This window comes from Liolophura sinensis, chromosome 12, assembly GCF_032854445.1.
Source record: "Liolophura sinensis isolate JHLJ2023 chromosome 12, CUHK_Ljap_v2, whole genome shotgun sequence".
NCBI lineage: Eukaryota > Metazoa > Mollusca > Polyplacophora > Chitonida > Chitonidae > Liolophura > Liolophura sinensis.
The window spans coordinates 26132697-26159450 of record NC_088306.1 but is presented as its reverse complement, the minus strand read 5'-3'; the positions used below and the strand labels follow the sequence as shown (position 1 = coordinate 26159450).

The following is a 26754-nucleotide window of genomic DNA, read 5'->3' as shown; positions in this document are numbered from 1 at the left end:
ATTTTAGACAGACCATGTTGAACTTTCATTTTCCAACACGATATCGTCGGTATGCCAAAAGGTCATCGGTAACTTAGCGATTTTGTGATAAGATGACGTGTTATTGTGCAGTTCTCGAATACAAGTCGGACAAGAACTGTTTTCTCACGCTCCCAGATGGGTTGATTTCTGGAAGTGTGTCGGATCAGGTAACGCTGTCATTTTGTTAGTACCGTTTTTCAGCTGCTAGTAAAACAACAACAACAACACATTGTCACAAGACTCGCTTTTAAGAATCATCTGTTGTGACATTTGTCAGAAAATGTGCATATCTTTGTTAGACTGTGTCTTTGTCCCTATTTTCCACTGCACAACAACCAACCCATCAATATAATTCTCAGAGCACAGAGTATACATATCATATCAAGAGTATGCATTAATTAGGCCTAGATCTTTTCTAATTATATGGCATTATCTTGTAAGACAATTCTGCGAGATGGATCTGAAGCTAGAGACTACGTGATCTCCTTAGAAACTAACAACGTGGGTGAAGAAAATGTGCTTGCAACTTTATGGCGTAGGAAAATGACTTTTTTGAATTGCTGTAAGCAATGTTATATCGGTTGGATTTGTATAATTTTCAGCATTGCAGATAGTCTGAGTATTTCTACAGAGCTTTCATGACATTATTTTGTACAACTAGGTCTTACTGGTCGCTAGTGAAGTGGCAAAAAGTGGCCTTTTCCCCAATGCTATAATTGCGCAGACATTTTGTTGTAATAACGAAATAGTTGTCACATGACCTCCAACTTCGGACTTGTCTTACAGAATGGTATATGGACTAGAACATGCAGAAGTTTTAAATTTTAAACTCAATGACCCCGCCTATAACACAAAACATGCCTTGCATATCCCTCAAGGGCACTCTATCCACATTTTTGCAAATTTCTGACAAAGGCAGTGTCAAATTATTCATTTGCATTTCTGTTTATGTTAATTACATTTGTTGCCTGTGTAGTGGTATAAAATATGATATTTTAAAAAAGAACAGGTAGGGTGCTGTACATTGAAACATGAGGATTGTTTTGCATTATATTTTATACATCTATATGAGAAACAGAAAGAGATATGCATGTTTCACTCCATGCCATTGTCTTAGAACATAATTAGATTAATCCTAATTACTGATGGTTTTATGTTTAGTCACTGTTTAACGAGGATTATTTTGAGCTCTTTATTGGTGTTTTATCTTTAGTATGAAGTAAGGCATGGTTGAAAATAAATTTGTATGTATCTGATATCAGGAGGCCCTTAACTGCCAGGTTACTTCTTCACGGTTGATGTTCAATAGCCAGGAGTAGTCTTTTTGCCATGTGTGCAAAAATTGGAAGGGGGTAAACTAATTAGCAGGATATTTTGTCAAGAGGTTATATTAGTTCAGCGGTGAGATGGTTAGAACAACAGCATGTAGCAATCACCCAGGAGCCTCCCACCAATGCTGGAGTTCAAGTCCAGCTCATGCTGGCTTGCTTTCCAGATGTACATGGGAAGGTCTTCCAGCTGCCTGCGGATGGTCACTGGCCGCCATCGTGTAAGTGAAATATTGGTAAAACACCAATGAAATAAAATAAGTAATATATTAGTTCAATTAAATTAAACGTTGAGGTCTGTTTTCAAAATTTCGATCCATTCTGCAAAGAACAAATTGGGCCTTTTCAGTCCACTCAAAAATGGCTGCGCATATCGATTCCTTGTGTGGATTGAACGAAAAAACAACCTTTTGAAACACTCACACACGTTTAAATCCAATATCAGAAACTGTTGAAAATAGACCTCAACATTCAATATAATTGAACTAGAAGATATATGAGTGAAAAAAAAAATCAAATAAAAGGCTAGCTCTATAGGGTTATGATTACATATACATGTACTGTTACAGCCCTGTCTTGTCCCATAGGCTTATCTGGAACACCTCTGTACTTCCCATGCTGTCCTCAATACACTACTGCTATCCAACAAGTGATTTGTCTGTCCAGACTCATAATTGTCTCAGCTATCAATTCCAGGTACATGTTCCCATGTGGCATCATTAGTAAATCCACACAAGCATGAAACTGATGTGTTTGAATGCACACTTCTCACAGTGAGGGGAAACATTGCAGTGGTATAGTTTCCACAAGTTTCACGCTTGTGTGGATTTACTGGTGATGACACATGAGAAGCACTTGCCATGTATGCAGCTTCTTGTTTCTTATTCACCCCTTAACAGTTTAATAATTGAATAAAATAATTTAACCGCTCTCATGAAATAAATTATGTTCCAGATTACTGTCTTTGAACTTCAAGTGGAAGGTAAAGGCAGCGCATACTGCAGTTGGTCAGGGGAGACAACTCAGGCATCAAGTGATGGATCGAAGACGGTTTTGCTGAATGGACTTTATGCAAACAAACTTGGGATTGATCATGGCTCTGTGGTAAACATTTTATAGAAGCTTGAATGAAACCAAGGCTGCATGTACCTCTCTTAGTATTTTCACTCCCTTAAAGACTTTGTAACAAAATTTGATTAATTAATATTTATATGTACCTGAGGTTTTTCGTACTTAATCTTTCATTCATGTGATAACAGGGAGTCATTAGTATGCATATACTGTGTCTTTTTTTGACAGGGCGAGTCCATGCCGCCACTGAAACGTAACACCAGACATGACACCCCACCCAGTCACATTACACGGACAACCAAGCCGTATTTAAAGTCTTTGGTATAGTCCTCTCCAGGCTGTAGTCCCAGGCCTCCCAACTTTGAAGCAGCAGTTGGCCTGCTGCTGTGTTCAAGTCATAGAAATTAATATGATTGGAAATTCTGGAATAATTTTCAAAATGCTGTATGTTGTGCAGGTTGTCCTCAAACAGATATCGGGTCTTCTGGAGTGTAAACAAGTGTTTGTGGAGCCAGTGTCTGTAGATGACTGGGAGATACTGGTGAGTTGTTACTGGTCTTCATTGTTATGGTCATTTTTTTTTTGTAGACAGGCAAAGAACGCTTGAAAGTTATGTAACTGTCATTTGATAGGTCATCAAAATTTATATATTAGATTTTTTAGACTTTTTTAAAAATTCAGTCAAATGTTAAAGAATAAATAGTTATAGCTTGTCTATCATGATCACAATGAAATCCTCAGCCTCATACGGCCGGTATGGGTGTTTGACTGATCCAGAGTTGGTGTGAATCATCTGACTACAGGCTCAAGTTTGTGTTAGGGTCAGTCACCGTGATGTCAGATGTGGTACGTGTGCAAATACACATACATGTACATGTATATGACATCAGGTGTGTGGGATATTGTAATGTACTGGCTGATACCTTTACCATGTTTCCCACCCTGAATAGTATGCTATGCTGTTGTGTTTTTTTAAAAAAATTTTATGGAATTAAACAGTCTGGACTTGTTAACATGGTTGTTGAGCTTATCTTACTGCCATTCTTCAGTGTTTTCGCATGTTTGCAAGGTGTGTATTCAAGCATATTCTAAAGGCATTATTCTGTGTAAACTCATAAACTTATACTTTTTGTGAAACCCACAAATTGACCAATGTGCATAAATTTTTGCACTAAAAGTTGCTCTTTTTTATGCGAAAAGGTTGAGGAATTGGGGCATGTCACATTAAGCTGACAAAACCACTGAAAAACGGGATCAAGCCATAATTCAGCTGTAGAAACGAGCAAGAGATCCAAAATAGGTAATCTTTAATCTGACATTACAATTTACCGTTGTTGTTGTAGGAGCTGCATGCGTCATTTGTGGAGACACACCTGCTGGATCAAGTGAGAGTGGTGTGGCAGGGACAGGTAATAATAATAACAATAATAATAATAATAATACTTTGTTTCGTGAAGGAGACCAGTTAATTACAAAACCAATCTTCCTTGAGTCCATCACACATGCTCACATTTACACATAAAGTTATTTGTGTATAAAGTATGTATGAAATATAGGTAAATAAGATAAAAGGTGATCACTGACTATATCCAATGTAGTACGCCATAGACAATTTCACATTAATGAACAGAGACCTATTTTGACACGATAACCACTTCAGTTTCGTTTTCCGAAGACATTAACATTGCGTGATGTTTACACACCCCCACCATTAGGTGAAGGGTATTATGTTATAGTGATGTTGTCCATCTGTCTGTCTGCCCGTCCGTTTTCCTGTCCGGGCTATATCTTCAAGTGTTTTCCATGGGGAGTTGTACTTTTTAGTGTATGCATAGATACACAAATGACAATGTGTCATAACTCTTATTTGTTCATTTCTGCAGTTGTCATGGTAACCACATTGCTAGTTTCCTTATATATACTGTATAAATAGATATGATTTTGTGTCGGGGCTATAACTCCAACTGTCAACATAGAGTTTTAATTTTTGGTGGATACATACATACACAGATGACAATGTGTAGGGAATGACATTTGTTCATTTCTGCAGTTGTCATGGTTACCAGATTACCATTTCCAAATGTATAATATATAAATAGATATGATTTCATGTCCGGGCTATAACTCCACTCAGAGCTATAATTTTTGGTGGATACATACATACACAGATGACAATGTGTCACGACTCACATTAGTCTATTTCCACTGTTGTCATGGTAACCAGACAGCCATTTTTTTATATATACCATATAAATAAAAATGATTTCGTGTCTGGGCTACGACTCCAACTGTGTTCCGCATAAAGTTTTCATTTTTGGTGGACACATTTGTCCGCTTGCGTAGTTGTCATGCCTATGATCGACACCCACGAAGATTCCCCTCAGGGAGTATACTCACCACAATACTGCTGGCATTATACTTTTCAAACAAACGCATTTGTTGGGGTATACGTTGTGTTCACATGAACTCTTGTTTTAACAGGTATTACCTGTCTGGGTCAGCTCATCTACCTGTGTCTTCCTCAAAATAGGTAGGTGTGTCTCATAGGTCAACTTTCACTAGCCTGTGCAACCAGAACAACCAACACTTTTAATCTGATTAAAACATTATTTATTGTGTAATTGAAATTCTTACAGGCCCTTGGCGAATAAGGTCGCTTGCTTGAATAAAAGGGAGGTTTGCCAGGCTCCTAGCCAAAGTCTATGGGTTACTCAGGAATAGTAATCAAATAAGTAAATCAAATTCTCACAAGGAAGATGCTGTATTTGACTTCTGTTCACTGTCATACCCAAGATTGAAAGAACTGTGACTATGATGTAAAACAGCAAATAAATAAATAAATAAATAAATCAATAAATCAATAAATATACAGAGTGATGCCATAGGGGCTAGGTTAAACAATTGACCAGTTACTAATGAACTTTCCCACATTTGAAATACAGACTATCATACCATATTGGTGGAAGGCCGTTAGTTTTCAGTGAATGTCACTGACAGTGTATTGCCCTCAAGGCTACATAAACTTTGGGAGGAGTGCATTCTGTAATTTCCCTATTTTATTTTATTGTCGCTGGAGCAACAAACCTAACCATTTAGCCCCCTACATGATTTATTATTATAGTACAAATTTCTGGAGACGAAATAGATAAAACGTTGAGATTAGTGTAAATTAATGGCTTTATACATATAGCGTTTCAGTTACTGCATTTCACCTCGTATTATACCTCTGAAACATGCATCTCATGCATCGTGTAAATATTTCTTACTCTTATCCTCATCAGGTGCCATCCAACCTGCTGGACAGTGTGTGCTTCTAGTCAATAATACAGAAGTTATTGTTGATCCCAAGGTCAGACATACGTCTCAAGGTCAGGGATTAGCTCCTCCTCCTGAGACTTCATCAGCCAGTGGTGATCAGACTTCCCAGATGGACCAATCAAATCTCAGAAGACTTTCCTCCAATCAGAAGCATCATTCTTCAGAGCCTGCAGGAATGTTGCAAGGTTTGAGTGATTATGTAAAGTCATTTTTCTGGACGCCTGAGATTGTGAAAGATATGTCCAAACCGACTGTCAATTCAAGGAAAGACAACTCTGCTATTTTGGAGAAGACTTTCAGATGTGGCCTGCGCGTCCAAGCTTTGAGACTAGGAGAAGAGGAGGCGGAGCTTGAATATTCAACCAATGTGTTTGTGAGATATTCTGACGTGGCCCCCAAGAACTATGGAAATGATTACTCGACAGCTAATCCTCTCCCTTCCGTATTTTTCGCCAAAATTACAAAAATTCTGTCTCCTGTTGAAAAGGAGGAAGAAAAAAAAGCAGCTGAACAGAGAGAAGCTGAGAAAGCAAAAGAAACTAATGCAGGCAACAAAAAACCTCCTTCAAACGCTACATCAAATTTGACTAAGGCAACTACCACCAAAGACCTATGCGTTGTTGTTCGTGTGGTCACCATAGAATCGTCGGGTCTCTGCATGAACTCGAGCTATCAGGCTGTTGTTCGTGATATCTTACGTCAGCAGACGATTTTAGAAGGTCACATGATGATATCAGACTTTCTGAGGAGGCAACTAAAACTGGACGTGACTGGCCGTGTGCAGTTAGAAGCTGTTTGTTCTCCACCTGCTGAAATTGACACAGTCCACTTGTTCCAGATTTCATATTTGGTGAGTAGGTTTCCAGATGTTGTGCTCACGGCTTTAATTTAATGAATTTCCCCCAAAGTTTGGCCTGTAAAAATTCACTGTCTGAATGGCCGTAAAATGATACTTTTGATGTTCACACTTAAGGTTTGCCAATTAGAAATTAATCAATTTTCACAAAAATACTGATTGATCAAGCCGATTCGAGCGAAATATGTCACTTAAAGAAAAGGTAAGCTTTGGGCAAAATAGAGTTCTCCAGTTCAACAGTCATGCCCTCTGTTCTTCTTTTTAGCCTTACTTTGGGTGGATCCAAAATTTATTACTGTCTTTAAGTGGCATATTTTGGACAGTATTTTGTATACTTTGACCATACCCTTTAGCGTTGTGGAAAGTGTGGAAGCTAAAACCATGAACATGTATTCCACTTGTCCATTACTTTGGTCTGTTCTGTGCAAAACCAAGGTAAAGTAGGAGGTATGATGCCACTGGTGAATTTAATATGAGAAATGTGTAAAAAATGACACATGGTGCTCTGCGTTTGTCCCATTTCCTGATGCTTAGTGTGCTTAGCATGGCAACTTTTCTCAATAAAGCAACAAACTTATCGTCAGGTATTGAATATTAAACATTAAGGCCATACTGTGTTCCCCCAGGCTCTGCCTTGTTTCTTCTCTCCATCACTGATAATGCTTGCTGATATTGTATAAGTGAAATACTCTTGAGTATCACGTACATGTGAAACACGAATCAAACAAATAAATATTAAAACACTACTCTACAATATCCTTTAATTTTGGAATGAAAAAAGTCACTACTGTTGAAAGATTCCAGTGATTTCATGGCTGTTCCATGAATGTATATATGTGTTTTTATCATTGAGATCAATAAAAAGCTGCGTGTTTTTGTACTTTTGTTTTTCAGCCCAGCAGCATAAACAGTGAGATGGTTACCGCAGCTTTCAGGTCATGGTTACAGAGAGCTCTGACAGATAAACCATCCCTTCTCATCTTCCAGCAAATGCTCATCAGGTTTCCAGTCTTACCAGGTATGATAGTATTGATTTGGGTTTCATCTGTTTATAGCAAAGGTGCTTATCCAGGTAATACATAGCTCTGTCTTCAGTGTGTTATTCCTTCCACCATATTGCTTCTTTTGAATTGTTCTTAAGTATGACATAAAACACCAATCAAATAAATAACACAAATGAATCAGTATACTTGTACCAATGTCCCTATGGCCTACAGTACAGCTCTGCTTAATTCCCAAATCAAGCCGAGGAAAGACGTGATACAGATTGAGATAAAATCAGTGGCACACTCAGTTGTTTGTACACATTAGCATTTATTACATTTATGGATTTGAAATGTGTTGCGCATCGAAATTCCACTCTTGTCAAGGCAGATTATATGTAGCCAGGTCAATGCTGGAATACAACGAAATCAGATCCCACTGTTCCTGTGCGTTAACACCATATATTTCTGTGAATTTACTTTACTTTGTCCTGAACAATATTAAATAAAGGAGAAAAAGTCTACATTTTACTTCAGTTTTTCACAAGAGCTTTTACCCGCTGCAGAACTATATTTTCACCCTATGTTAGTGTTCTGTACTCGTGTGTGAAGTGTCCTGTGATATGGCTGACTTCACACTTCTGGCAAAGTACCAGTGTGGATGAAAAATGCGCTAGCCAGCAGAGGAATATCGCGTTACCAGCGGAGAAATATCGCGTTAATTATTGCGCTGATTTAGGTTTTAAGCTGAGCTGTACTGTAGCTGTGTAGGGCCCATTTTTGCGCACGATCCATGTCTTTCTTTTCTTCGCTGTTTGCTTTCCATCATCAGGAAAGTATAACAAAACTCCTAGGTGATCCTCATCACTTCTGGGTGCTGCTAAATATGATTGCATTTTGTGACTCAAAGATAAAACTTTTATCAAATAAAGGAATTAAAATATTAATACATATGTAACCATGGTTTGTTGCTGGCTCAAATGTTTGGCCGGGTGGAGTCATGCCAAGACTTTCAAATGGTATTTGTTACTGCATCGCTTGGTGCTCACCACGGAGAGGTTAGAACAAGAAAACAGGACTGGTCGGCCCAGTGTCAGTATAATGTGACTGGGAGGGGTATCATTTGGTGCTTTGGACACATTGTATATACAAACACCTAATGACTCCTTGTTGTGTGACAGAAAAATTGTTAGTAACAATGTAAAATCCCAACCATAAACACATTTGAAACAAGTTTTCTGCTGAGAAGCCCCTTACCAGTCAGTTTGTGTGGTCAGATCCAATTTTTTGATATTCTGGCTGAGGCTTTGTGTTGGTAGAATTGTCAGGTACATGTACCTAGCGAACTTAAGTGTTAACCAGGCACTTTTCGGTTTTCTTCACCCATAAACCTAATGTAAAACCTCATGTAAATTTCTTCTCAATTTTCAGATTTACACCTGGAGGCCCTTTTGACCTTTGACACCAGAAAAACCAGTGCATCACTTTCTGCGGATTATGCCGTCATTGATTTGGACATGTGCAAGAATTTGACCATTGTTGTTCGTGAGAGAGTGAATGGACGGAGAAAATGGCCAGAGATATCTCACCGTCCGTGTTCCAGCGTCACAGAATTTGACCCAGCTGTTCCCAATGTGTCATTAGAGAATCTTGGGTATTGCTTGTTTTTACTTTGGGAATTAGAGGAGAACACAAAATAAAATATATTTTTTTATTCATTTATTTAATTGGTGTTTAATTGCTATTCTCAAGAATATTTCATTGATACGACAGCAGCAAGCATTATTGCAGGGAGAACCCAGGACCATCTGCAGGTTATTGACAGACCTACCGTGCTGGCGTGCTGGCGTGCTGGCCTGCTGACCGCTCGGCCGTGCACCCCTCCCCCCCACCCAAATTATTATTAAAAGGAAGCATTTCAAGCAAATCGTACAAATTGCTTAATATAGCAAAGCAGTAATTGCAAAACTAAAACTTTTACAAAACTATTGTGTGAAATTGACATTTGTGTTCATGAAAATCTGCTCAACATTGATCCACTCTTACAGGACTACATACATGTACGTGTAAATCACCAAATTTTTTATCCCATGCCTTTTCGAAGAGAGAGAGGGATAATACATGGAATTTAAACCTGCCCATTTAGCTGTTTGCCTGTCACTTTTTTGTTTCCCATAAAATGACTCGTCCAAACATTCTTCCCTTGTAGTGAAATTTTGTGTGCAACTTCACTTTGTAGAATATCTGATCAGTTTAAAAAACATTCATGCAAAAATTATGTTCCTCAACCTGTTGTGTGGGATATCAATTCTCTGTATTTGCCTGATATCTTTTACATTGATCTCATTAAAATGCTCAGACAAATCCAGTTCTAATGAATGTATATGACATAAAGCATGGCATTTTTCATGTAACACATTTTGCTTGATTCTGATTGATTCATCCACCTTATAGGCCCACTTTGGGGTGTTTTTGTAAAGTTTGATTGATTTCTTTTCATGTAAGTGATTGCACGATGTAGCATCATTTCAAGGCCATGATGTTCTTCTGAAAGCACATTTCTATTGACAAAACTTTAAGTGAAATGCAGTACTGATTAAATATATTTTAGATTTGATTGTGACTTCTTTCTGTTAAATTGCAGTGGCATAAGTTACTTAATACCCAAAGCCTTATCTCATATTGAGATGTGTTTTGGTCAGCGACCTTTGACCCAGATTGTGTACCCATCAATGATTGGTCTGAACATGGGTGTGCTCCTCATCACAGGGGCTAGAGGCACTGGGAAAAGCACATTAGCGAAAGCCCTGTGCAGGAAAGTTGCTGGATTGCCATGTCTGGCATACACAAGTGTACTGGAATGTAAAGGCTTGAAGGGTTTGTATGCACACATTCATTTATGGTAATTCTTCAAACTTTTCACATGTTATCCAGGTGTTTATTCAAGCATATGCTGAAGGCATTATTCTTTGTTGACTGATAAAAAATATACTTTTTGTAAAGCCCTAAAACTGGCCCATCCAACCAATGTAGCACATTAAAAATGTGCATAAATTGCTCTAATAGTTGCTCTTTTGTATGTGAAAAGGCTGACGAATTAGTGTAAAGGTTGTTGTATTTGTGAATATATCTGCAGAAATGGTGGAATTTATATTATAATATTATAGACTTTTGCTTAAAAGTATCTGCTTTTCAGAATTTTCAGTTTTTCCCCTTCCATCTTAACATAATTTTTGGTTAAATACTACAGCTGCCTTCTAGCCTTTCTCTAAGATCCAGTCATTTGGATATAAAGTATGACTTGTTCCATTTTCTAAGAAAAAATATATAAAAAACAAGAATCTTTTGAAATGTGACATTTTCAAATTCCAGTTTGCCAGTACAGAACAATAACACAGGAGACTCTCACTAATGCATTCGATTTGAGTTCTAGTCCAGCTTATGCTAACGTGTAGTCCCTTCGTTGTCTACTAGCAACCTGCCGATGGTCACAGTTTGGAGCCCATTTTCCTCCCACCATTATTCTTGAGTGTGGCGTAACTCCAATCAAATCAGATTCTAATATATTTGATTTTTATCTCCTTTATTGATTTACTTGTAATACCCCAAAAAGTCAAAATCTTACATTTCTACAGACTATGAACTTCAGATATGTACTGTTGCGGGATCTGAGGCAGTCTGAGCAGTTTGACTAGATTCTGAGGATTCTGATTTGATTTTACCTTTTTGACTCCCCTGTGAGCAAGTTTGTGTTCTCATGCCATTTTAATTGATCTCTGCTTTTTTTGTTTTTTTAGGAAAAAGACCTGAGACAATTCAGAGACTTCTTGAAAAGTTGTTTGATGAGTTATCATGGCGACAGCCATCCATTGTGGTTCTGGATGATGTGGATGTTTTAGCGGGGTCAAACAGCGGCCCAGACGAGATGTCTGCGGAGGCTCAGTACTCTTATAAAATGTCTGAAGGTGACCAGAAATGCTCAACCCATATTTCTCAAACGTCTTAAAACTTAAAGGGATACAGAATCATTTCAGGTAGGCTGATGGGAGAGATAGGCAAGTCCAGGCTGTCGTTAGGCTAGCCTGAATTTTAGTTATGGCAAATTTATTCCAGCAAGATCAGAGTGCAGGATTTAACCCAGGAAATCCTATCTCCACTGTCAGCCAATCAGTGTCAATTCTGTATCCCTTAATTTGCTAAGAAAACATTAAAATGAAGTATATATCAGAATAGAAAGGCAATTATACACTGTTTGGGAAAATAGATTTGGTTTGTTTTTTGTTTTTTTTTTTAATTTTATTAAAGTAGTAAAATGGTAATAAAACATCAGATTCTCCTGTGGCCCGTAGTGACTCAGGGCGTGTACTTGACATCATATTCATATGTATGGTTTGAAATAGTTTGTTTCTAGGTCCATTTGCCGAATGCATTCACAGAATCACAGTGTTTATGTGCACATTTATATACATTTTGAATGGAGAAATGTAGCAGCCTGTGTAATAAGTGTCAGACCCTTGATGTGACATGGATGGTCCCAGTCTGGGTGGAACAAGCCTCAGAAGAATCCAAATTTTTGGTTGGAAAAATACGAAAAAAATTTACTGTTCTAGATTGTAACTATTTTCATGGGGAGGGTTTAACGGTCTTTCATCGAACATCTATTTTCAAAGTTAAGTGCATATGCTCACTCAGTGTGCGCACTCATTTTAGCTGGAAAAGGGAAGAAATATATTTTTAATCAAGCATATTTCATATTACTAACGTGGGCCGGGGGTGGGGTGGTGGGTGGGGGCTGCATGACTCAGTTGGTTAGCATGCTAGCTCAGTGTAATGACTCGGGAGCCTCTCACCAATGCGGTCGCTGTGTGTTAAAGTTCAGCTCATGCTGTCTTCCTCTCCAGCTGTCTGGGAAGGTCTGGCAACAACCTGCTGATGCTCATGGGGTTAACCCGAGCTGTGCCCAGTTTCTTGCCACCATAATGCTGGCCGCCGTTGTATAAGTGAAATATTCTTGAGAACGGCGTAAAACACCAATCAAATAAATAAAAAAATATTACTCAGTGAACTTTTGTCTAAAAACAAAACTGTGAAAATTGTGAATTTTGTGAGAAGGAGATTAATTGGATCCTAGGACTGGAAGTACTGTAATTAAACAAGGTAATTTACCCTGTCTGTTTCAGTGATACGAACATTAATAAAGTGCGAACTGATCAACAACCCTCAGCTAGCTGTGATATTTACCACCAGGTCTCGTACGTCCGTCCATCTCTCCCTCGTAGCCTCACGTGGCCTGCACATTATACAGGAGGTCTTGGAGATACAACCTCAGGGAAAGGTAGTTTAACAAATAAGCAAATTAACTTTGAAGAAATTCATTTTGACAATCTCAGTATTTTGACTTTAATTAATTATCCTTGTGAGAATCAACACAGTCCCCCCTGAGGCTGGCTTAATTAAAGTCGAAATACTACATGTTTATTATGCTAAGCTGTTCAGTGGATCAACTTGATAAAGGTAGTTGTATTTTCTAACTAATATAATTATTAATGTCATTTTATTGTTAATTTACACAGAGCATGATTTAGTTGAGTTATTGGAAAGGTCTCTGGTTTATTGGGGTGTAGGCCATTGCACAGGCCATGTGGGAAGTGTTGATTGTCTACTCCACAGTTTTCCAAGAAAGGTTTTACAGCCAAGTTTTTACTCTGAACTCATCAACCCTTCTACAGGGTTCCTGACTATAGTTATAAGGACAAAGACTAAGTGGCACAAGTTTATGTCTTCTGCATAGTTTTTTTTTCAGGCAAAGGTGTCATGAAAAGTTTATTACTGTCATTTATATGACAAGAGTCACACAAAATGTATCTGGTTTCCCATGTAAACAACGCAGTGATGCTCATGTTCCCAGTTGCATTCTTAGCTCTCACTGTCAGTTGGATTGGTCGGTTGGTCTGTCCGTCGGTTGGTTAAATTTTAAACTTTTAACATAGGCCATTAAGTTTATAATAACAAGGGGCATGCGTGTAAGATAAGGTGAGCTTTGTGGGTAACAGCTAGTGTGAATTTATGCTCGTTGATTCAGAATACTAACATCAAGCAATGGTTAGAGAGGATGGAAAATTTGATGTTTTGGTTGAGCTGTCTCCCCTTAGTGCTCTTCAGACTATGATGTCGTGGAAAGTTTGGACAATGTGGTAGTGTTTCTACAGATTATCTGTATTTCTCCAGGCTTTCTTAGTAATGTACTTTATGCAGGGATGGATGTTTTGTTGAAGTATTCCTGTTCCAAACTCAACAATAGATATTTGTTTAAATTGATAAGCCAACTGTTTTGACTACAGTTTGAGTATTTATTTATTTGATTGGTGATTTACGCCGTACTCAAGAATATTTCACTTCTACAATGGCGGCCAGCATTATGGAAAACCGGACAGTTTAAGTAAGATGGTTTGTCAAGTATTTGGAGGTGAACAAAGATGTTTCTGGGATAAGCTTGTTTGTTTTTGTTTTTTATACCAATGAACCTTACTGGTGACATAAAAGTCAACTATTCTTAATTATGGCATTGAAAACTCCCCAGTGTCATGCATTGTAAATATTAATAAACTACATGTGTATTAAAACATGTAAGTTTACATGTAAATATTTATGAACTGTTACTATGTAAATGTACAGTTGATATTTGAAAAAATCTGTTCATTTTACTCTGTTTGATCGAGACTCAGTTTTTCAGTCTGGGTGATACATATTGTCCATTTAATTTTGTCTTTATTATGTTTTTTTTTTAGCGTGAAAGAAAAGAAATCCTGGAAGCCATTTTGCGGTCTAAACCATCTATTGATCCAGAATGTCTTCCTGAGCTTTTGCATCAGGATTTACCCAACAGGATGGAAGGATTTGTGGCTCAGGATTTGAAAACGGTTGTGAACAGAGCCATACATGCACATCACATGTCTAATCCATCAGGTAGGAATTCATGATTAATTAGTTAACAGACCATATAATATATCTGTTATGTATTATGGGGAAATGTCTTTGCCATACCACTTTTTTGCCAACTGAAAATCTTACCCCTTGTCGAACTATCTCTATTTTCTACTCTGTTACAAACTCATATTTACTTTTATTCCACAGACACTATCCCTGTAAGTTTAAAGTCCTGTTTAATCAAACAAGAAATTTTAAATCCGTATCACACGCAAGACAGACATCTAGCCTTCCACAAACCATTGTATAAAACAAGTCCATCATATTATTTATTCACTTTCGGTTCTAGGAAATGGAATGACCTTCCATTAACACAAAGATCAGTCTCTTCTAAATCGCACTTTCAATCTTTATTAAAATCTTTTCTACTTTCTAAGCTGCAATCTTCAGTCTAACACTACACAAGGCATAGCTGAGATAAAATATATTCATATATATTTAGAAGAAAGAAAATTGTTTAGACACAAACTAAAATGTCAGGCTCACCCTTCCAATGCTGCTGTTATTTATATATATGATAGAACAAGCTCAAGCCTAACCTAAGCTTTATTCCCACCGTGTATTATATCTTTCTAGACTTCATTGTTATCACATTGTGTCTGTATTTTGTTGGTGTCTTAAAATCCAATGTATGTATTTATTATTGCATGGCTAATAAAATCAATCAACCAGTCAATCAGTGAATCTATGAAACGAGTTTTCCAAAATGAAATTTGGAGACGGATCATGGAAATAGTTTCTTGAATCAGATTTCGCATAAACTTTTTAAAATCATATTTCAAAGCTGATTCAGATTTTGGAAACAGTTTTTGGCAAATATTTTCACAAAAATTTCGGAAATGGATTTTGCAACTGTTTTGGGGTAACTGATTTTGGACTCTGGAAATATTTGCAAACAGGTTTCTGAAACAATTTTTGGGAACGAAATAGCTTTGTTCTGTCATGGTCAGGTTCTGCCCAAGACATCTGGCTGACCGGTGAGGACTTTGGGGCAGCCCTGGAGGGATACACACCTGTATCGTTACGAAATGTCACCCTTCATCAGGAGACAGATGTAGGCTGGGCCGATATCGGGGGACTTGGGGAGGTGAAGAAAACACTGGTGGAAACTTTGGAGTGGCCGACTAAGGTTGGTGAGCTAGACATGCTGAGAACTGCATGAAGTTATTAATTACAACTGCTAGAATATACAATTATCTAGTTACTCCATTACAACCAAAGTCACGGCTTTATGGCGTGGTATAGCTCCATGCATATTGTTTTTAAGTATTTGTGTTCAGATAACGCTACAGTCAGAATCTGACCACTTTTGCAATATTTGACACCGAGACTCATCCAAGAACTCTTAATTCAGATGATTAATTTATTCCTATTTACCTACTTGTGTTCTTCAGCATTTTCATCCTCTGAGAGAACTTTGGGTTGTAGAGAAATAAGATGCACAGTTTTGTGAATCTTACATTTTTAGTGACACAAACAATCATTTTTAGCATCATTTTCACGATAATTGTATACATATATTCCACTGAAAAAAGTGCTTTAGTGGTTGAAACAGTACTTAGTTTTCTCCATTACATATACCACCGAAGCTAAAATTGGCTGATTGATCTTACCTTGCCGTAAAGCAACATCAAATCACATCACATCACTCTGATATCGTAGGGTCCAATCTGGAAATGTGCAGACTGGGCCTGGGGCCTGTGTTACGAAGCATCACAAACCTGTGTCACAATTTGCACCTGGAGCAGCTTCCATGATAACACACATGTTGAAGAGTTACGCCATCATGGTAAATGCGCTTAACATAGCGTAGTCCCAGGCCTGAGACAGAAGAATTGACAATCATGGCAACAACCTTGATCTATGCTCAAAACAATGACAGAGATCAAAAACTGGGCAACACTAGTGTCTTCAAGATGTGTGGAAAATGACCTCAACGGCCACAGTCATTTTGTTTGGACTTTGCTTAGTAACTCTGTAAATCAAGGTTAACCAGGAATTTTGATGAGGTCATCGGATACGCTACACTAGGGAAACCGGGAACATGATGCTGTGTCATTCGTACTCCACCTTCATATGGTAAACATGCAAAACACTGTTCTGGTGACGTAAGCAGAAACAGCTGACGTCCAGGGGTATAGAAATGCTGCATTGGTTAAAAAGATGACATGGCTTACATTTTTCTCAATTTGCACTATTTTGCTTACTTTGAAGTATGATATCTTGGATGTATTTTTCTGTATACATTCTATAGATTCTGTATTTGTATGCTTGTATGCCAGTATAACTACATCGGGACTGTCTTGCTACGGACACACACCACTGTATGCCAGTATAACTACATCGGGACTGTCTTGCTACGGACACACATCACTGAAATGTGTATGCTCGTATACCAGTGTAACTACATCGGGACTGTCTTGCTACAGACACACACCACTGAAATGTGTATGCTTGTATGCCAGTATAACTACATCGGGACTGTCTTGCTACGGACACACACCACTGAAATGTGTATGCTTGTATGCCAGTATAACTACATCGGAACTTTCTTGCTGTGGACACACATTAATGAAATGTGTATACTTGTATACCAGTGTTACTACATTGGGACTGTCTTGCTACAGACACACGTCACTGAAATGTGTATGCTTGTATAACAGTGTAACTACATCGGGACTGTCTTGCTACGGACACACACCACTGTATGCCAGTATAACTACATCAGGACTGTCTCGCTACGGACACACACCACTGAAATCATGCTGAAGGTGTCATGAAATCACAGAGAAACAGTAATGAGAAAAAAACATGAGCAATAATAAATAAATAACAATGATGAATAAATATCAGGAACAATATTAAATAAAAGAAAGGGAACAATAATGAAAAAAACTTCTGTACACTTTTTTACACTGCAATTTCAAATGTATTTAAAGATCATGAATAAGTAAAGCCCTAGCAACAGAATTGACAGGAGTAAATCTTCATGGAGGTTGTTCTTTATTAAGTTTGGGATCTATATTAAGGAATTGAGACAGCTGCAATGATCTGTTTCAGTACCCTCAACTGTTTGCTAACTGCCCCCTGAGGCTTAGGTCTGGGTTGCTGCTGTTTGGTGCACCCGGAACAGGCAAAACACTGTTGGCACGTGCCGTCGCTAAGGAGTGCGGACTTAACTTCATCAGTATTAAGGTGGGTTGAGATGTTAGTGTCAGTCATGTGAAATAAAGTAGCAGTCTACATACAGTTTTTCTGACACCTCATAACTCATGGAAATGGTTTCCATTCATACTAAAAAAGCCTCTATACATTCTATTCTGGGCCCATATATATTCTATCCTGGGCCCATATATATGTACATTGAATGTCTTAAGGCGTATTCAAAAATTCAAATAGCTAAGCGTACTATTGAAACATTTTGCACGAGGAAGTATTTATTTCACTGCAGAACTACAGTATTTGCCCACCACAATTTGAGTTCTTTCTTGTTCTGAGTTTAACTTCTTGAGCACTTACTATTTATGTGCTTGTAACAGCACATTTTACAGGCCAAACCTGTGGTGAAATACAGAGAACAAATCTGTCACTAATAAAAATGTGATTCTTTCTGGTTTGCGTCCTCAGGGCCCTGAGTTGCTAAGTAAGTACATAGGAGCAAGTGAAGAGGCTCTTCGGGATACGTTTGCCAGGTAAGTCACTCCATCCTTCATTCAAGATGACACCAAATGTCATTCTCTGATATTTATTTATCTGCATGCACATACTGTCATTCTTCAACCTTTCCGCATGTTTGCGTGTTTATTTAAACATATTTTGGAGGCATTATCCTGTGTAGGCTGATAAAATTATACCTTTTTGTGAAGTCCAGAATTTGGTCCATCCAACCAGTGTTGTTTTGTCACCAAAGTCAAATCAAATATGTACATAAATTGCTCTGAAAGTTGCCCTTTTAAATGTGGAAAGATGACGCAATATGGGGGCAAAATTTTATGACTGCTGAACTAGATACTTGTGCATCTGAATACAGACATATCACCTCACTGGTCAAAGGTGAGAAATCTCCAACAGCAACATTTTAAACATCTTGCACTTTATTTTCAAGCATTGTGGTTTATTTTCACTCCACTAGCGTAATTGAGCTTTTTAAAAAATTATGAAGAAAAGGTAATGTTTGAGTTCTACTGATTTATTTAGTATGAAATACACATCTGTAACGTATTAACAAACACCCAGAAAATAAGATAATTGCACAAATTTGGAATTACGAAAAGGGAAGTATTAGGCTTCAGTGAAATGGCATTTCCAAATCTCAGTCGTATGCCTCGTATGATAATGTTTATTTTAGGTGGCCAATTTGAATGGAAAAAATGTACATGTCAGTTTTTGGAATATTGCTTTCAGAGCACACAGTGCTAGACCCTGTATCCTGTTCTTTGATGAGTTTGATTCTATAGCACCCAGGTAAGCATTTTATCTGAACACTTCAGAGCTACATGTATGTATAAGTGTCCAACCAATTCAGATTTTTGTTTTGAGAGCAGAATAAGTCTTTTGTCAATATTGGGTTAGGGTGTGGAATGAAAATCTACCTGTAATTTGTGGGAAATGTGGAATTTCCCACCAAAAAACTGATCAGAAAGATTTGAAAAACAGGAAAATCACTTAAAGAAATAAAAAGCTGGATTTTTAGTTTTTATTTTCGTTCCAGTTGGGATTATTTTAGTGTCGACTCACTCCTAAAATAAAATTTCTGTTGCTTACTCATTTTGCAGTATTTTTGTGGAAAATGACTTTCACATATATAATTTAGGAAAAAAAGAATTTGAGTGATATTCCTTTTGTAACCTGTGATGCAAACCATAGATTTACAAGATGAAAAATGACGTGTGTTTTTAGCAAAAGTGCTCCAGTGTACATGTGTCTATGTTACAGACGTGGTCACGATAGTACCGGTGTGACTGACCGAGTGGTAAATCAGTTACTCACGCAGCTGGATGGGGTAGAGAGGTTAGAAGGTAACTGATCAGTGGTCATCTGTGCCTTCTGTACTTATCCAGCCTTCTCAATACATGGTGCATTTAAGTAAAACCTTCACGCTGGGGTTCGCTTTCAAAAAACAATGTAAATCCATTCGTTGTAATTTTATGCCGTTTAAACAAGATGGCGTTTGGTTTAAAAATGGAGTTTAAGTTTTTAGATCTTGTGATAAATTCCCCAGAATCTTTCCGTCAGAGTCAAAGTAATATGCTCACCAGGATGGCACGGAAATCAAATATTTCCCCAGAATCTTTCTGTCAGAGTCAAAGTAATACTCGTATGCTCACAAGGATGGCACGGAAATCAAATATTTCCCCATAATCTTTCTGTCAGAGTCAAAGTAATACTGGTATGCTCACAAGGATGGCACAGAAATCAAATATTTCCCCAGAATCTTTCTGTCAGAGTCAAAGTAATACTGGTATGCTCACAAGGATGGCACGGAAATCAAATATTTCCCCAGAATCTTTCTGTCAGAGTCAAAGTAATACTGGTATGCTCACGAGGATGGCACGGAAATCAAATATTTCCCCAGAATCTTTCTGTCAGAGTCAAAGTAATACTGGTATGCTCACGAGGATGGCACGGAAATCAAATATTTCCCTAGAATCTTTTTGTCAGAGTCAAAGTAATACTGGTACGCTGTCAAGGATGGCACGGAAATCAAATATTTCCCCAGAATCTTTTTGTCAGAGTCAAAGTAATACTGGTATGCTCACGAGGATGGCACGGAAATCAAATATTTCCCCAGAATCTCTTTGTCAGAGTCAAAGTAATACTGGTATGCTTGCGAGGATGGCACAGAAATCAAATATTTCCCCAGAATCTTTCTGTCAGAGTCAAAGTAATACTGGTATGCTCGCGAGGATGGCACGTAAATCAAATATTTCCCCAGAATCTTTCTGTCAGAGTCAAAGTAATACTGGTATGCTCACGAGGATGGCACGGAAGTCAGATATAAGATAGATACAAAACTGCATGTGTGTATGCTTTGCTTTTTCAGTAGGAATTCTTCATGGCCAATTCTGCATGGCTGAGTGGTTAGTGTGACTAATCTAGTCGCTGTGAGTTCAAGCCCAGCACATGCTGGCTTCGTCTGAGGTTGTACATGTACGTGGAAAGGTCTGCCAGTATGATTTGTATGGTAGTGAGTTTTCCTCGGGCTATGCCCAGGTTTCTGTGACCATAACGCTGGCAGCCATAGAATAAGGGAAAAATAAGGGTGTAAAAAATGAATGAGATTCGTTGAATATTCTTGAAAAACATGAAAAAGAATATCTGAGATTTTGTTGCTCCCTCCCACAACTGCATCTCTCCCTGTCCACCCACAGGTGTGTATGTGCTGGGTGCCACGAGTCGCCCCGACCTGATTGACCCTGCCCTCCTGCGCCCAGGGAGGCTTGACAAGTGTCTCCACTGTGAGATGCCCTCTGTGGTAAGACACAAAGTGGATATGAAGAGGTTAGGTGCAAAAGCAGATAAAGACCATTCATGCCAAGATAAGAAAATTAAATTCATGGAATTTATAACTTTTTCGATAGATTTGGATTTGCTCTCCCAACTTTGGGATAGGTGCTAATAACTTTTTTAAACCTCCCTTCATATGACTGCATTCCTAAAGACAGGAGATAAGTACAAAATTTTAATTTGATTCAAAATGAAAAAATTTAAAATGGATTTGTCTATTTTATGCCCGAGCTCTTCATATGTAGGCCTACATTCAGATACTGGAAAACATTACATCATGTTAATGGCGCGTAGATGATGACAAAAAAGTCCTCTGCCTTTTATTTATTTATTTATTTTTTTGAAATACCGGTGTTCAGTTTTCCATATGCAGTGTGCTGAAAACACGGCGTTGTACAGAAACGCTGTTCAAACTGTTTATGTTGTTACAGCCATCGGGCATGTAGAAGTTGGAATGAAAATCAAGTTGTTTATGACTGTTTGGAGAAAAGCATTATGGGTGGAGGACTTTTCAAAATATTGATTTACATGCGTTCGTCTCCTTGATTTTAATTTTCCAGGAAGAACGTTTGGAAATTCTCACAAGTCTTTCAAGAAAACTGAAACTAGGTGATGATGTAGACTTGAAAACCATAGCCGAGAACTGTGAAAATTTTACAGGGGCAGATTTCAAAGCTTTGCTGTACAATGCTCAGCTTGAGGCCATTCATGAAATGACCCCTGTGTTCAGGAAAAGTATCTCTAACTCTACAAGTGAAGATCTTGAAGAGAGGACACAAGTAGTGTGTCAGTCTGTCACTACAGCAGAGAAGAGCTCCTCTGATTCAAGGAACACAACTCCGCCTGAAGATAATGACAGTAAACTAGCAAGACCTGAAAGTTTTGTCACGTACATCCCAAGACTTGAAGAGGGACCCGTTCAACTTGACCCAGAGGCAGAAAAGCAATTTTTGCAACAGGTAAAAATATGGGAAAATATGATAAAAGTTACAATTATGGCTTATAAACTGATGTTTTTAAATCCAGCACTAAGTTTATCTGAAATTAATCCAACTTAACAGTGTATGCTAAAGTGGTCCAATAAGGTGGAGGAATAAATCAGGATGATGCCACTGCTGTGGTTTTACCCTCCATTCTGTAGTCTTCTATATTACTTCTTGTGACATCTGTAAGGTGCATCGTCAGTTGCTGCAAATTTTCAAAGGAGAATGCGGGTTGACATTAAGGGGAGGTAACCCAATAATGGTTGACTAATATCTGTGTGAGGATTGAATGCTCTCCCCTCGAATGCATATACATGAAATACTACCCTGCACATGAAAACAAGAAACCGGATTTAGCTCAGCACAAGAACATATACAATGGGCAGATCACACTTGATTCCTTGTTTCTTGTGAATGCCCACTTCACCTCTGGTATTGGAACTCATTCTGAGATTATGAGATTATTTTGCATAATAGGAAGGGTTCAACCACTTGCAACAATTTTCCAATATATTATTTTAAGAAAATTGGGTTTGGTTGGCTTTACATATGAATTAGAATTATTCCAATATATTTGGTGCATACTGTTCCTCATAGACATCATTGGAAAGTTTTGTTCCAGTGGTTTTTCAGGTTTTGAGAGCCTTGCTGAAATTGTTTGGATACCTTAGATAAAATTAAAAGATAATTAAAGCTTAAAATACACAAGTCTGGAGATCCTTGTTTTTGCTGGTTTAGTTTAAATGTTTCAAGGAAGGAGATTATTAGTGTACATATCTAGATGTACCTTCAGTGTATAATTCCAGTTAAGCATTAAATCAGCTTTATATTTTGTAAGAAAGTGTTTTTACTGGTAATGTTCATATATACACTTTAGGTAAAAGTGGGTACTTACAGTTGCTTACCTCAAGCTTATAGTGGTTAAAAATTACAGGAAGATTTGGTTTGAGGAGTTCATTTGACCTGGGGATGCATAACGCTCTTCAATTAGGAAACTGATCCTCAGTGGTCATAGCCAAAGTAAATAATCTTGTTTTTAGTATGAAAAAAAAACAATAAAAAAAGGTAAGTAAGTAATTACAATACTTAATACTTAAGAAAACTTTTAAAAAATCAGTAAATCAGTCAACAAATGAAGACAAAAAATGCATGAATAAATTAACTGGAATTCACTACGGAGAAAAAGACAGCCCTCGTGATTTCCATCCTCTCTCGCATGAACTCTTGTATCTGACCCAGATCCACATCACAATCAAAATTTAACAGATTGCTACAATTTTAAAAGCCCAAGACCATCCTGGATATGCTTAGAATTTCATCAAAATCCATGATTGACTTTTTCTGTAAAGTTGCTGAAAGATGGACTTAATGCCGACAAAAGTATAACAGCCTTGCAGTAACAAATTTCTGTTTAAGTTTATACAAGTTGTACTGTGTTCAATTTGTCAATGAAAAGCATTTGTCTCGGCTCAGTTGATTGCTGTTCCAGACTAATGAGGTTGTAGACTTGAATCTGGTAGATTGGTTTGACTGCAGCTTCAGGTTGGGAGGTCTGTCCAGTACCTTCTCAAGGGTGACAGTTTATTCCAAGCCCTAAAACTCTCTGCCATGCATAAAACTAACTGCCACCAGATAAGTGAATAATTCTTAAATACATTGTAAACACCAGCCAGATTAATAGGGAGATTGTGGGTTCAAATCCAGCTTTTACAGTTTTTGTGACTTTGGTTGTGGTGGCTTTGTCAAGAACATGTACCAGACAGCAGGCTATTTATTTATTTATGGGCTATTAGGCTTTCTACACCCCTAAACTTAAGACCGCCATTCCATCAATGAAAACTTTTTAAGTAAGTAATAAATAAATAATAAATAAATAAATCATGTTTGCTGATTAGGTGGGCCAACTCAGTCAGCGTCTGAAGACGTTAAACCTCTACAGAAGTACAACTGGGAGTGTAAGTGATGCTAGTCCCACACAGAATGGCCAATCAAATGCCTTGATACAAGTCAGCCAATCACATCTCCAGAAAGCTGCAAAGGAGATGAGGCCGTCTGTTTCAGCTGAAGAAAGACTGAAGTACAAAATGATGTAAGTATTATGTTTATTAGAAGTTGATTTATAGAATTACCAAATAGGTCAGAAAAAATGCCTGGGACGCTTGATTTTTTTTCTCAAGAATTCCGCTGTTGTGAGTTGTTCCTCTTACTTAAATGTGTTTGTAGTAATGTCACAACTATCCATCATCGTCATATGACTGAAAAATTGTTAAGTATGCCGTTAAACCCCAAGCAAGCACTCACTCACAGCTATCGATTCTTGACCAAGAATCACGCAATGTCATTTCAAGCAAATAAAAAAAAAAAAGTTATATCGCAATTATCGTCAGTGAATGTTCTTTCGTGCCGGTGGAGTCACATTATTTGCATAGTGGAATATAGTATGTATCATGGTTGATCTTTCGTGACGGTGTTACATAAAGTTTAAGTCCAACATCATTAGAGCTTTTAGGTGATGGTAGTCCAGTTGTTTGTACTCTGTAAAGCTTATGACATGAGCATACACTGGGTGTGTAAGATTATGGGTGGTGAGTCGGTCTATGATTAGTTATGCGGGAAAGTAAATCTGAATTGGTGGAAGCTAACATGTCATCTGAGGAAGTCAGATAGTATGTTATATAATCTCTGTCACATTGGCATAAGCAGGCCTTGAGATATCCAAAATGTTCGAAATCAAAATAGCACAAATATGAACCACAAAACAGAGTTTGCACTAAGGTGAACTGGTGGGTCTAATTTTGCCATTTTGATTTCGAACATTTTGGATATCTCAAGGCCTGGTTATGCCAAAGAAAATTGATGAGACCACTCTGCCTTTTTTCACACTGGCAACATCTGATGTATTTGAGGCGAAGTCGAAGGACGAAATTGTTAGAGAATAAATTTCACATCGAACAGAAATGATTTGACCCTTCATGTATAACATTGTTATGATCGGTTAGACAAAAGATTGATGTCACAACAAAAGTTTAAAGTCATCTAAGAGGAGAAGGTTGTATGGTTTTCCCTGATAACTCAGTGAGATATGGGAGTGTTTTAAAGTCTTGTGTTCGTGGGTTCAAATTGCGCACTATTGTAGATTTGCATAGCTCTATGATTCTTGCACTTTTCATGACACAAACAAATCATTTTTTTTATCATCATTTACTTAATAATTGTATGCGTGAATTCCACTGAAAAAAGTGCTTTAGTTGTTGAAAAGATTTGCAGTAAATAAATAAATAGAAACCAGGATGACTTGTCTTCTGAACTGAAAGTTCAACTAACTTTTCCAAACTTTTTGTTTTCTCTTTCAAATAATCTATCAGCACAATATGGGTGAAAAACTGCCGAGGTGGCGTTGAGCCTTAATCATTCATTCCAATAATCTGATGGTGACCTTCTGTGTGTTACATTATTGTTTTGCTAATGGCTAAGTCACAAAGCTGTAAGTGTGAGGTGTTTCCTTTTATACAGGTACTTATATTGATCTTGCAAAGTTTAATGGATCTTTTGTCACAAAGAACTGTTTCCACCTGTCTTTAGTCAAGAAGCTGAGAAATTATATCAATTAGCCATTGATAAAGAGACAGAGAGGGAGGGAGAGAGAGAGATATAATGGTCCTATCTGTCCTGCTTAAGAAGGAAGCGAAGATTGACAGTATGTCCTTTTTGTGTTGGGAAAAGCCTTTCTCATTTGTACGGCTTATGCTTGGTCATATGCCTTTGTGGAGGAAGATGATGGCACTGTTCATCGGTTTATCTGGTTAACGAGGCAAGGTTATAAATTGGGTAGATTCGTCAGTTTGTGGTATTTGCTTTTGTTCTGACCAAAGTGATGAGAGGGTGGGAATAGGTGCAAATTAAAATGTTCAATATTTTCTCTTAGCTGAGGACAAAGCAAGTGAAAATGGGGTTATTAAGGGTGAATTGTGTCCCCCCTTTTTTTCTTTCTCTGGGGTCTCTTGTTCATCTACTTGACATTGGGTTTATCGGTAGGATTCAATTGCTTTTTAGCAAGATCTTTTATTCCGTCCTGTGTTAGGGGTCGTGAGAGATGAAAGGGCGTGTGTGGTAGGGCATACGAGACCTGCTAGAAAAGTGTGTGTGTTAGGGAGGAGTGGGTTGTGGGGGAGGAGGGAGAGGCAAAATCCATCTTGTGTGGCTATGTTTGAAAGAGAAAACAGGCCCAGGTTGAACTATGTATGTTGTCTGTGTGTTCAATTATTATGAATCAGGGGTTCTTCATCACAATGCTCGGCACAGCCTCGTGAAAGCAGCCTTTTGTCCGTGGCACATGTCAAGCTGAATGGAGTTTGTCTACAGCTTTTGTGCGTCCCTGCCACCTCCGCCGTGATTCCCCCACGATACTACAGAGATGGTAATACCCCTCGGATGTGTTCGTCTGAATGGGCTAGCCACCAGCGGGCTGTGCATACAGTCATTTGCGAGCCGCTTGTTTCATGATTGTTAGAGTGGGATTGGGGATTAGCATGTATTCTGTGGCCATTACTGCCTCTGTGTATGTGGGTGTGCTGGGTACTGCTGACAACACTGAGATGACAGGCCAGTCTAAATCCCTCAGCCTTTACCAGACACTGGCAGGCTGCGGGATTGTCAAACACAACCCTCAGGACACAAACAGGTGTCTTAGGGAGGGGTGA

At 38.0% G+C, this 26754-nt stretch overlaps 1 protein-coding gene across 1 annotated transcript; it reads left to right on the top strand.

Moving 5' to 3' along the window:
* The first annotated feature begins 62 nt into the window (after positions 1–62).
* LOC135479830 (peroxisomal ATPase PEX1-like) lies at positions 63–26754 on the top strand. The gene is made up of 21 exons (XM_064759735.1): positions 63–188; positions 2304–2453; positions 2878–2961; positions 3764–3829; positions 4902–4950; positions 5702–6588; positions 7489–7612; positions 9009–9231; positions 10222–10454; positions 11375–11542; positions 12758–12912; positions 14366–14543; positions 15515–15693; positions 17625–17759; positions 18192–18256; positions 18969–19028; positions 19500–19582; positions 20936–21039; positions 21632–22030; positions 23950–24143; positions 26565–26754. Exons 1-21 carry the CDS (start codon positions 93–95, stop codon positions 26752–26754), a joined length of 3822 nt encoding a protein of 1273 aa, XP_064615805.1. The 5' UTR covers positions 63–92.

Bases quoted from the DNA above. Each gene is read 5' to 3' on its own strand.
- LOC135479830 (XM_064759735.1), top strand. From the start codon at position 93: ATGACGTGTTATTGTGCAGTTCTCGAATACAAGTCGGACAAGAACTGT. The intron at 2,962-3,763 runs GTGAGTTGTTAC...TTGTTGTTGTAG, and splicing joins TAGATGACTGGGAGATACTG to GAGCTGCATGCGTCATTTGT. The intron at 4,951-5,701 runs GTAGGTGTGTCT...TATCCTCATCAG, and splicing joins CTGTGTCTTCCTCAAAATAG to GTGCCATCCAACCTGCTGGA.